Raw genomic sequence first — 13,042 nt, 5'->3', positions numbered from 1 at the left:
TAATAATAGCACCTACTATACTGTGTTGTTTTGACGATCAAATGAACATTTTGCCAACCTTAAAGAGTTATATAAGGCTAGTTACAATAATTATTATTAATATTATTATGATTAATAATATTATAGACCTATTCTAAACCATAAATTTTTCTAGGCACTTGCAAAGGTAAAAACATAAAGACAACATAGTCTTTGCCTCCAGTTTGTCATTTAAGAAATCCCTCAAAGGCTTTATAACTTCAACATATATCATATAGTCACTCTCCACCCAGCCCTCTGCCTTTCCCTCCTGCCCCTTTGATCAAATTACATGAAAACTAAACATTGTCAATATATTCACTACTGTTTTTGCACTTGGAAAAAGAAGAGCAGAATCAATTATGGCATGGACTTTTGGCCATGGATGGCAGAGTGACTGAATAGTAGGAACATGGGGTACATTCAAACAATTGATTTGGAGAGTCCTACAGAAGTCCTACAACATACAACACAAAAGCTATGTTGCATAAAAACAAGTTACACATAATTACAACATATTGCATAAATGACAGCATCCAATATTTTATTTTATTTTTATTTCCCTTTATCATAGAGGTCATATGGCATGGTAGATAGCCATCCTCAGAATCTCAAAGATTGAAGTTGAAGTCTCACCTATGATATATGTTGTCCATGTGACCCTGTCTCTTTCACTTTCCATCCCAGTATATTCAAATTAGATTATAAATATGCATACATATTTACAGGTGCATATAAATATGTGTATAATTAAGATTGCAAATTATAGAGCAGGTGTTGATCTGCATTAGAAAATTTCCAAAATGGGAATTCCTTCAACTGGCACAAAGTATTGTTAGTACATAGATATCTGATTCCTCAGCATTACATAGCCAATTGCATTGAATCAGGAAGAAGGTACAAAAAGAGTATTGTGTGGAAAATTTATTTTAATTGAATAATAGTATTATCCGGGGGTATAAGATCATCAATATACCTTACCACATTTTATGGACATTCAGCTGCATAATTTTAAGTTATGGGGCTGAAAAAATTGTTCTAAAAATCACGAAGATAATTTTAAGAAGGAATGGAAAAAATTAGTATTCTCTTTTTTTTTTTGTAACACGGAATGCCAGGGTCCATGTTTAACAAAATAAAATGACAAAAATGGCATGGCAAGCACTCGTAAATACTTGTTATTAAATATGCTTAAGTGAAAATGAAATTTATAAGGTTTTTTTGAAACATTTAGAATTAATTTTTTTCATAATCAATTTCTATTTAATAAAAGCATAGATAAAGAGATAGAAGGAACCTTAGAAATCATCTAGATCAAGAATGGGGAACTTGTGGCCCTCGAGGCCACATGTGGCTCTCTAGGCCCTCAAGTACATCTGTTTAACTGAATTCAAACTGCATAGAACAAATCTCCTTAATAAAATGATTTTATTAAGATGTTTCACTCAGATCTAGACCAACCTCTACATTTTATCATTGAAACTGAGACCAAAAGAAATTGTGTCCTAACCAAAATAATTTTTGATTCAGCAAAATCACTTCAGCATTAAAATAAGTTTCAAAAGTCACTAAATTCAATCCATTTCTGAATGATAATTCTCTTATAACATGCATCACAGTGGCATGTAAAACATTATAACTGGGCTATTGCCATCACACAATCCTGAAGTCCATTTTTAAACCCCTATATAAAACTTTACATTTATGCCTAGCCAGTTCAACCTCATTTGATTTCAATCACAGTCCTCAGAGTCCTAGTTTGTCAAGATCTTTTTATTTTTTTTTATTCTTTTGTCTTTCTTAGCTATTTGTCACTTGAAATTTTGATTTCACTGGTAGAAGGAACTCCCAGGAAGGGAATTCTTTCAATCAGTGAAGGTCAGTAACTATTCTGAAATAATAGCCTTGTTGATGTTTCTAGGGAACTGAGAGTTTAAATAGCTTTAATAGGGTCACACAGCCAGTGTGTGAAAGGCAGGTTAAAGATATCTCACATTTACCCACTCAGGAAATTTGGGAGTCAGAGAAAAACACAGAGAGGGGAAATAAATGTTCATAAACATTGCATAAGTCCATTGTCTCCATCTTACTCCAACAATCTTACATTTAGGAAGGTCAATGGAGCTATAGGATGATAAGGCAATGTGCTGCCACCAAAAGTGTACCAAAATTGGAGTTAGAAGAGGCAGTTCAAATCTTGGATCTACAACATATATGGCTTTAAAAATCAATCAATATAGGCCTCTGATTTCATTAGTGGAAAGGGTTCCCCAGTGAGCAAACTCTCTCATTCCTATGCAAATCAGCACCTATTCTATAACATGGGGTTTTATGGAGTAGTTTGGGACAAAGAAGATAAAATAAATTGCCCAGGATCACAGCTAGAATGTGTCAGAGGTTAAGTCTTGAACCCAGGTACACATGATTTGGAGGGCAGTTCTTCCTTATCATTTTGAATACATCAAATTATTTAAAATCAGTCAGCAATGTCTACAGGATGAAATCCTTTTAAAAAATGAAAACTAACCAACCTGAAGGGCCACCAAAATTTTAGGCTGCATTAGATAGACATTAAATACATGCAACAGGGCAGAGGAGAAGGGAAGCTTTATGTGTGTCTTATGGAACAACAAGGCATCTAAAATTAAAATGTGAAGACTAGAATCATTCTATCCATTTGATCGAATCTTTTAAAGACAAAGATGCACATATAGAGTGTGCTAAGCTTACCTCACATCAAAAATAGCAAGATTGCTATTTTATTTTCCCCTATAATTTTAGATATTAGCTTACATGGACACTAGAAGCCAAACTTCACAGAACAAATCCCCTTAATAAAAGGATTTGTTCTATAAAACCTGGACTCAGTCAAAAGACAGTGCCCAAGGATCTAGAAGGCCATATGTGTCCTCAAGGCTACAGGTTTCCCACCTCTGGTCTAGAATTTGCTTTCTTTGTTTCAAGTGCCATCTAACAAAGTATTTTTCAAAAGGTTACTGACAGTCTAATGTACTCAAGATTAAAAACTTCATAAACTTTCAAATTGACATTTTTGAACAGTTGAAAAATCTAATTTCCAAAATTGTGTTTATTCAGATGATTTTTTTTCTACTGAGAACATATATGTGTGTGTGTGTGTGTGTGTGTGTGTGTGTGTATTTACCTTCAAGGACAGATAATTTCATGTATTGAATCATTAAAATGTGTTTTAACTTTGATCATGGATGCCTAAACCTGAAATTACCTATGACTGCTATTATGGTAAGATAAGTTCATCTAGCATTTGTCCAAATCAGTGATAGTACAGATGAGGAAAAAGAGGTCCAGAAGAGATAATCAAATGGTCTAAGATCATCAAAGTACTTAATACAGGCAGAATGTGAATTGGAACTGGAGTTCAAATGTTGCATTTTATACCAGGAATTTTGAGGGATACGTATTAAAAAAAATCTTATCCAAACTGGAATGTTAAAAATACCAACTATTTTAAATAAAGCTAGAATTAAAAGCAAACATTGTATCTAAAGGATAAAGAATGGTTTTCTTTCACTTCATCTTTGATTTGCCACAAAGACTGTGATACATAGATATCTGTCTTTTCCTAAATGTGGGCCTAACATATTCTGTGTAAATTTTTGCATTCAGCAGGTACGATCATGTCTTAATCTTTTTTTTTTTTAATTTTGTGCCCTCTCCAACTACATTTTAAATACTTTGGAAGATGAACTATCTACTCCTTCCCTCTTTTCAGTTTCTTATCATGTGTTTCTTCCACTATTATAATTTCTTTGAGGGCAGGGACTGTATATTATCTGCTTGTATTTGCACTGCCAGTATTTAACATATAGTGAGTATTTAATACATGTTTGTTGATTGACTGTCTGACTTTTGTACCCTGGCTACAGTGACCAACACAGTGCCTGAGACAAAGTAGGCATTTAGTAAATGATTATTTATTAATGACAATTTTAAAATAGAGTTGAAATATTTCAAATAGTTATAAGTTTCAAATTAATTTTAAAAAGCGGTCACTTACAGTCTTCTCCAGAATATACAGTTATGGTCTGCGGCTCAGGCCCAGAGCCAAGTTGATTAATTGCTTGAACTTTGACATCATAAGGAGTAAAGACAGAAGAGGTCATTACTCGTAAGGTATTATCTGTGGCCAACTCATCAGACCATTCTGAAGGAACTCCTTGTTGTCTCCATGTAACTCTGTACTCTAATCCTGGTCCATTTTGTTCCATGGATTTCAGTGGCTATGAAAAGAAAAAAGAAACACAGTCATGTTTGATGATACAATCACAAAATTGTATCTTAAGAGTTAAGTGGTGTGGTAAAGAGGATGAAAAGCCAGTCTCAGTAACTCCAACTTCTGATGCCTTTGAGACATATGGACTACATGTTCTTGGAAAAGTCACTTAATCCCTCCAAGTGTGGAGGGGGGGGGTTGAAATTGGTTTCCTAAACCAATTCAAATACATTTCAGAAAATAAACAGTTAACATGTTATTAATGGAAATTCAATTGGGACCACTACAAACAAGGTATGTTGGTTGAGTTAAAGTTCTGTCTTCCACCTATTTCTCTTTCTTTGTTATCTAACTTGGTAATCTCATCAACTCTGATGGGCTCGATTAACATCTCTTTGTAAATGAGTCCCAGATCTTTACATCCAGTCCCAGTCCCTCTCCAAAAATCTAGTCTTACATCACCAACTATTTATTAGAAATTTTGACATAGAGGCATGGCAAACTCATTATCTGTCCAAAACAAAATTCATTATCTTTTCACCCAAATCCACTGTTCTTCTCTATGTCCCTATATCTGTCAAGGTCACTGCCCTTACCCAATGACCCATGCCTATAACTTCCCTGTTATACTCCTCTCTACTTATCTAATCTGCTGACAAGTCATGTCCTTTCTGTTTTGATCATATTTCTCATATGTGCCCCCTTCTTTCTACTCACACAACTCTATTTTAGGCCCTTATCACCTCTCTGCTGGAATGTTGCAACAGCTTTCTCATTGATCTCTTTGCTTTAAGTCTCTTCCCACTCCAATTCATACTACATACAACTCCCAGGGATTTTCCTCAACTGTAGATCTAACTATATTACCTCCTGGTTCAATTAAATAAACTCCAGTGACTCCCTATTACTTCTATATCCAAATACAAATTCTTCTTTTCATAATCTGGCCACTTCTTATCTTATATCCTGTTTATACGTTGCCATCCTCAATACAATCTATTGTTGGACCACACTGACAACTTATTTTTTTTTTAAATATATGACATGATCTCCCTTCCGTATGTCCTTGCATTGGTGGGCCCCCATGGCTGGAATGCACTGTCTCTTCATCTCAGCCTTTCAGTATCCATGGATTTCTTGTAGACTAACCTCCTGTTACTTTTGACAGGAGAGCCTTCCTAGTTCCTCTGATTGCTAGTTATTTTCAGAAGGGAAAGAAACATGTAATAATTATAATTTTGTATCCTCATTAGAATACAATTCCCCTGAGTGAGGAGTTCCTTTTTTTTCTTTGTTTTGTTAGTGCTTAGCAAAATGCTAGATTCATAGTAAGTCAGCAAAAGAGTTGCTGTTGACTGATTGACTCAAACAGTTCCTGAAGACTAGTTAATGTAAAGCCATTTGCTTTGTAAGTTTGAACTTCAAAAACCCCATCCTTCAGAGGCTCTCCTCCATTCTTTTATGTACTTTGCCTGCAATTTGGGTGAGCTACCACCAAGTAATTTGCAGTACTTGGTTTATGACATCATGTTGTCTTCTAACAGATTAACCTCCCACAGATAGGGTTAACTCAACCAAAAATGATAAAAATATACCTCTCCATTTAAATATGATTTTCTATAAAATTAGAGTTCTTAACTAAAACAAAAAAATGCTCAATATTAATAAAAACTGTATTTCCTATATGGGAAATATAATGAACAAATAGACTGAGAGGTAAAGAAATATGAACACCAAAACACAATTTAAGTACCTCTCAGACTAATTTTTACCACTTGTTAATTTTAAAACTCTCCCTTTCTTCCCTATAGCTTGAGACTTCTAATTCTTTCTCTAACTTACAGAGCTTCAGAACCAACACACAGTTCCCTGTGCTAGGACTTAAAATCCCCTGAAGCCGTTCTTATACATAAAAATGTAATTTCAACCATCTTTATTTATCTAATGAAATAATTCCCTAGAGGATTTTTAGCTACTTTTGCTTCCAAAGTCTATCTACCTCATCCTTCTACATGGTTTAGTAGGAAGAAAAAAAAAATACATCCCAGTATCAATTTTTTGCAAGTTTTAAGTCAGAAGAGTTTTTGTTAACCTATTTTCCTCTGCTGCCCTTCTTTGAAGCCAGAAGTTGTGTAAATCCTAATTTGCATTATTATGATTTAACTTTCTACATTATGTGCCCCAAATGCAGTCACATCCTTAGTAATGATTCAGGCAGGTCTCCAGCTCACTGACTTGCTTTTCTCTCACTCTCTCTCTCTCTCTCTCTCTCTCTCTCTCTCTCTCTCTCTCTCTCTCGTGTGTGTGTGTGTGTGTGTGTGTGTGTGTGTGTGTGTGTGTTCCAAGGGAACAATTTTTTTTAATGTAATATGTGCTTGATACCACATCCTGGGAGAACATGATTCAGCTTTAAAACAGAGATATAATGTGTTTTCAAAGAGCAAGGATAAATTGAAAAGAAAAAATTCTCATTTAGTTTTCTGCTGATCATTTATATGTCTTCATATTATAGACAGCATCTCCCAAGGATTCCAAAGGAAAATATGAAAGCAACAGATGTGTTAGCAGAGGTCGCTAGTATGTTGTTCTTCAATAATATATAGTGAAATATGTGATTTACAGTAAAGTTCATGAATTGTATTTATAATAATGGTCTTGCAAAGCTGATGATTAGATCTATATTATGTTCTAGAATATATATGATTCTGAATTGTTTAGGAAAGTGAACTCCCCTCATTCCATCAAGTTTTTGTATTCCACCCTCCAAAAAATTACTTAGAATTTTTACTTATATTTTTTAAATTGTAGCTGAGAGTAAATGTGTCCAGAAATCCCTTGAGATGGCTAATATAGGCCAATTCTGTTTCTGCTTCAGTAAGATTGCATATTTACCTTCGAAGTTATCTAATCTAGAGGGTCAAACAGGAAGCTCAAGGTCCATGTATCCCAAATGCAGTCTTAGACAAATTAAAATGCAATTGGGTAATGCTTGATGAAATGAATAAATACATAATACAACATAGATTATGTTAATTTGCAGTTTTCTAAATAATATATGACTGGCTGGCATCCATTCATACTTGAGTCTAACACTACTGACCTAGGGCAATTCAACCCGCCCATTTTACTGTTGAAGAAATTGAGACCAAGAGAGGTCAGGTGACTTGTCCCAAGTCCCATAGAGAATAAGTGTTAGACCCAGGCATTGAATCTGGTATTCTCTGAGTCCAAATGCAGCACTGTTTTCCATTTATCACACTCTGCCCCCAAGAGCAAATGAGAAGGCCAAATGAGTTAATGTACATAAAGCATTTTGCAAAACTTTAAAAATATGAAATGTGAGAAGTCATTATTATTAACATTTAATTTACTCCCTATGGAGTATAAGGCCCTTAAAAGCAGGGGCTATCATACACAAAAACACACACATATATATGTATGATTGTGAGTGTATATTGTCTTTGTATATGGCATGCCATGTACAAAGACTTAATAAACTTGAATTGAATTGAACTGACCTGAACTGATTTAAACTAAACAGGGGAAGTGCTGCCTGGAGTCAGAGTTCCTCAGTTTGAGTCTCACCTTTGACACCTCACCTGTGTGACCTCAAGCATAGACAGCCTCAATTTCCTCTTTTATAAAATGAAAGGATTGGACAGGAGAGCCTCTGTGTTGGTTTTTTTTTTTTAGCTTTAGACCTATGATACTATTGTAATGGGAGTTGGCTGCCTCAAACTGTCATCATTTTATGATCCTATTAATTAAGCAACTAAAGTGTTTTAAGGACACTGGCTATGTTTCAATAGGAGTCAAAACTATGACCTCAACTAAATTTTAAAGAAATAAATTCAAGCCTGTGGTTACAACTGAGTGAAAAATTTTACTCATTGATAAAACAAAGCTGATGTTTGCCCCTGGCAATGTCTCTATTTGTATTCAGTGGGAATTTTTGCCTCAGGAAATCTCTGAGTATAAGAATGACATAAATTCAGCAGGGATTCAGGAATGCCCAGATATATGCAGAAAGTAAAAAAAAATTTATACAAACTGAAGACCATTATTTTAAATATCTTTATCTTAGAACAAATAAATTAAATTGTGTCATTTGTCATTTTTCCTCACATGATGATGCTCATGTTTAGCAATATATGTTTTAGAATATATATGTACATATGTGTATGTATGTATATATATGTACACACATAAATTTCTAATATCTATATCTAAGTTCTGTATCTATCAATCTAACCAGACATAGATTTATGAACTTAATTGTTACATTATAGGCTAACTGAGCCCTTTCTTTCCAGGGGATATAATAAGGTTTCTTATTTGGCATTCAAAGGATTTCCAGTATGGCTGTATAAATCACATTTCTTCAGTAAGTTTCTAGCCCAAATATCCAAGTTGAAAAAAAAAAAAACAGGAGAAGGGCCAGACTCTGGCCAGATAACTCTCCCCCAACATCAGGAACATAAAAGACCATGTAGGTGGCAATGATACAGCTCCCTTTGCAAATCAGACAAATTTTAATTAAATTCGCAGTACAGATAGTGAAATTGAGGCCCTTAGGGCACAGTTATTTGACCAATGTCTTGCACTAAATGAATTGTAGAACTCAATATTTCTTGACATTTTGAGTCTTGTAGGCACTTTAAAGCAAAATCACCAGAATTCTGAAACTATTTCAGTGATAAAGTTCCAAAGGGTAATGAATATGTTCCTGATAAATCCCAATTATTTAGCAAGCAAGAAGTCTAATTAAATTATATAATTGTCTGAGTTTTCAAAATTTTTTTTTATTCATTTGTTTTTGTATTGGAGCAATGGCTATTACCTTTAGGATCCTTGAAAATGAATGGTAAGTCACAATTCTATTGCATTTGAATAATTATCATTTAAATGACAACTGTGGGTAAAAAAAAGTTGTCAAATGATATTTTTTTTGTTCATTTGTTTATGTATTGGATCAATGGCTATGACTTTTAAGACCCTTGGAAATGAATGGTAAGTCACAATTATATTGTATTTGAAAAATTATCATTTAAATGATAACAGAGTAAAAAAAATAGCTGTATTGCAATTTAAAAATTTTAGCATAAATTTAATTTTTAGTTGAATCATGTTTAATTTTATATATTCTTGGCTGAAAGACTGAAGTCACATGCCCTTCTTGTCTGTTAAATCTAAAATGAGAAAGATGATTATTTTATGTTAATATGCCTTCAATTTCTCCAATTGACTTATTTATTTAAAAAATCCCTTAAACTCAACATAAGTTTTACCACTAACTTTATAATTATTCATTTGACTTCACATTCTCTTGAATTCAGCCTCCTCTAGACTACAAATAGGAGATATACTATAGGTTCTTTCATTTTTAATGCAGAAGATCTGTAAAAATATCTCGGAGGTCCACTGGTCCAATCCCCACATTTTATAGATAAGAACAAGGAGCTTCAGCTTGCTTAGGGACTTTTCTGATGTCACACAGGAGCTAACTATCAAAAGCAGAATGTGAATCCAAATCTTTTTACTCCAAATATGGCACCCTTTCCACTCTACCATGATCCTGTGGACCTTTATTTCTCAATTGACTGAAGACAGAATGTGCAGAGGACAGTGTAGTAAACAGAATCTATCTTAATCAAATCAGGCAACAAGCACTTATTAAATATCACATACATGGCAAGGATCATGCCAGGTGGTAGAGATATAATACTGAAGCAAAATAACACCTACCCTCAAGGAGTTTGCATGATTATAAATTTAGAGGAAAAATAGTATTTAATTACAAGTAGTTTTAAAGTTTGGTGGATTTGGAAGTGGTTAGATGACCAGGCTCAAGGAATTGTCATTATTAAGTCAAATTAAACTTAGTGAGTGGTTTCCACTGTGGTAGTACCTTGGGATCTATCCTTGGTACTGTGTTATTTACTGTTTTTTGTAATGATGTTAATGAAGGTATAGCTGATATGAATCCAATTTTCATGCAATTTGAAACTGAGAAAGGAAGTGACCATGTTGGGTGACCCAAAATGCACATGACAGGCTAAAACAAGACCAAGACTAAGACTCAAAGAGGTAATGCAAAGTCATACCTTTGGGTTGAAATAGTCAGCTATAAAAGTAAAGGACAGGCCACAAGCTTTAGAAACAATATCCAGGAATCTCACCATTATTATTACTATTACATTATTATTAATAATAGTTATTATAGTTAACAATAGCTCACACTTACATAGTCCTAATGCTTTCTAAATGTAACCACATGTGCTCTTCATAATAACTCTGAGAGAGAAATTCTTTATTACTCCCATTTCACAGCTGAGCAAACCAAGGGCAACAAGTCTTTTTTACTACAGGCCTATTTATCTACTACACCATCTTCTGCTTGAATATTATTATAAGAATTATAATTATTAAAATAATGATAATAGCTAGTCTTTATATGCTATTTTAAGGTTTGCCCAACACTATACTTTTTAAAAATTTGATTCTCAGAACTACACTATGAGCTGGATTGTATTATTATATCCATTTTACAGAGGGAAACTTAGAAAGGTTAAGTAGCTTGTATGGAGTCACATAGATAGTATCTAAGGCTGAACTTGAACTCAGGTTAAAAGCACTGGCTCTAAGCACTCGACCTGCTGAGCCATCACATTCTTTAGGGAACAAACTTTCAATATGAATTTGATGTGGTAACCAAAATAAGCTAATGTAGTCTTAACTCATTGAGTTATGAGAAACAGGCTGAAAGATTATGTGATATCTTCTGAACTCTATCAAGGTTAGACTACAGCTAGTGTATTAATGGATGACATTTCTAAATAGGCAGGATTAATTAAGCTCAACTAGAAAAGGAAGAGCAGGATGGTAAAGGCAATGGAAATCAAGACATATGGGCCTCAGTTGAAGGAATCAAAAATGTTGAGCTTGCTAAACAAGAGTAAGAAGGTTTATAGGAATCATCTGAAGGATGGGCATAGGAAAAGATTTAGACTACTTCTGCCAGGACTCTGAGGACAGAAGTGGGAGGGGAAGAGATACTATTTGACTTAATGTAAGGGACAAAAAATGCTGATATTTGAAGATGTCCAAAAGTAAAAAAGGCTATTTCAATATATAAATGGTTTCCAGTCACTGCTCATGTCACCTAAGTGACCATTCACTGGGTGGTGATGATGTTTAGATATGGATTTGGACTCCATGGCCTTGAGATCCTTCAACTTCTGAAAATCTGGCCCAGGAAGGAGACTAAACACTCCTTAATTCTCCTCATTGCTTCATGTTTGTATGACAACAGACCTTGCTGATCAAGCTCTGAGAATCTATTTCTACACAGAAAATCAAAAGATGAGAATACTAATTACCCAACCTCCTTCCCAGAGGAGTGGTCAGGATTAGTGAATTAATGCTGTTAAAGGATTTTGCTTTCCCAACATGCCATCATATAATTACAAAGTATTATAATCAGAATAATTGGAATATCTACCCTTTGGAAATTTAACATTTGCTTGAGATTAGTGTTCGACTGAGTTACTGTAGGGGAATAAAAGAAGGCTGAGGTTTCTAATATGAAATTTAAGCTGTTGTCAAGACAGAACAGCATGTACTATTCTACCCTCAGCACAGCCCAGGGAATATACCATATTTTAAAACACTTTTTTTAAATGTCCAAATTGGAGATATTTAATTGTATTACTTTCTAAGCCCTGATACAATATGGCACATTGAAGCTAGAGAATAATGAAGATAAATATGCTTATTAATTTTTTATGTTATAAAATCTTCATTTAGTTTAGAAATTATAAAGTATCATATCAATATTTGTTACAGAGCAACACAATTCATAAATGTTTTTAAAATAATATTTGCATATATGCATATGTACAGTTACATATACACACATGTATATACCATTATACATGTACAAACATATGTATATACACATATACATACATGCGTGACTGAGTAGTCAAGTACATTATAGAACTCCATGATGCTGAACTTTCTTTGGACCTAAGTCAGAATACTCCCTAGAACTTATTACTGCTAAAGTATGTCCAAAATGTAGAAAAGGAGAGTCCCCTCATGTTCATATAATATATTAAAAATGATAATGAAAAAGAAAACTTTATATCTAATGGACAGCTGGCTGGTCAATGGGAACTCAATTCGCAGGAGATGTGCAGCTATGTGGAAGAAGCTGGGCAGTCTGCTTCTGGAAAGGTCTTATGATGGAATTGAAGTCTCTACCCATTTTAGAGGAATGTATATGATGTAATGGAAGCCTGTACCTATTTTATGAGAATGTACATAATGTAATGGGAGTCTCTACCCATTTTAGAGGAATGCTTATGATGTAATGGAAGTCCCTACCCATTTTATAGATATCATAACTATTTAATGTCTATTTCTGAAGAAGAGGAACCATTCTATGGGATGGTGGGCCAGAGCTGAAAATGTATTCAAAAGGCACTCATTCACTCATTTTTTAAATATTTTTGCAACTAATCTTTTCTATGCTTTTCAGGGAGGAGGCAAATTCTGCTCTAAACACTGGTGGAAAGAAATATCTGGGATGGCTATTTCCCAGCTTAGTCCTCTATCACGTGGCCTGTGAGTGCAAGGCTCTGCAGTGATTTCTCTCTGTGTTACATCAGCTCTGCCTTAATTAAAGGAATATGTCTTGTAGATGGAATATTGTACACTAGGACCTTATGAACTTTGAAAATAACAGAGATTAAGTCACCAGAGCTATGG

At 34.1% G+C, this 13,042-nt stretch overlaps 1 protein-coding gene across 4 annotated transcripts in view; it reads right to left on the bottom strand.

Moving 5' to 3' along the window:
* The window catches only part of CHL1 (cell adhesion molecule L1 like), a 288,040-nt gene that overhangs the window by 21,235 nt on the left and 253,763 nt on the right, over positions 1–13,042 (bottom strand). For all 4 annotated transcript variants that reach the window (XM_020979269.2, XM_020979271.2, XM_020979272.2 and 1 more), the window contains one exon: positions 4,055–4,277. In XM_020979269.2, coding sequence (XP_020834928.1) covers positions 4,055–4,277 — 223 coding nt within the window. The remainder of the gene's footprint in view (positions 1–4,054; positions 4,278–13,042) is intronic.

Source organism: Phascolarctos cinereus, unplaced genomic scaffold, assembly GCF_003287225.1.
Source record: "Phascolarctos cinereus isolate Bilbo 61053 unplaced genomic scaffold, phaCin_HiC Scaffold_4;HRSCAF=312, whole genome shotgun sequence".
Lineage (NCBI taxonomy): Eukaryota > Metazoa > Chordata > Mammalia > Diprotodontia > Phascolarctidae > Phascolarctos > Phascolarctos cinereus.
Note: the sequence above shows the minus strand (reverse complement) of the source record. Positions and strands in the feature narration are given on the sequence as shown.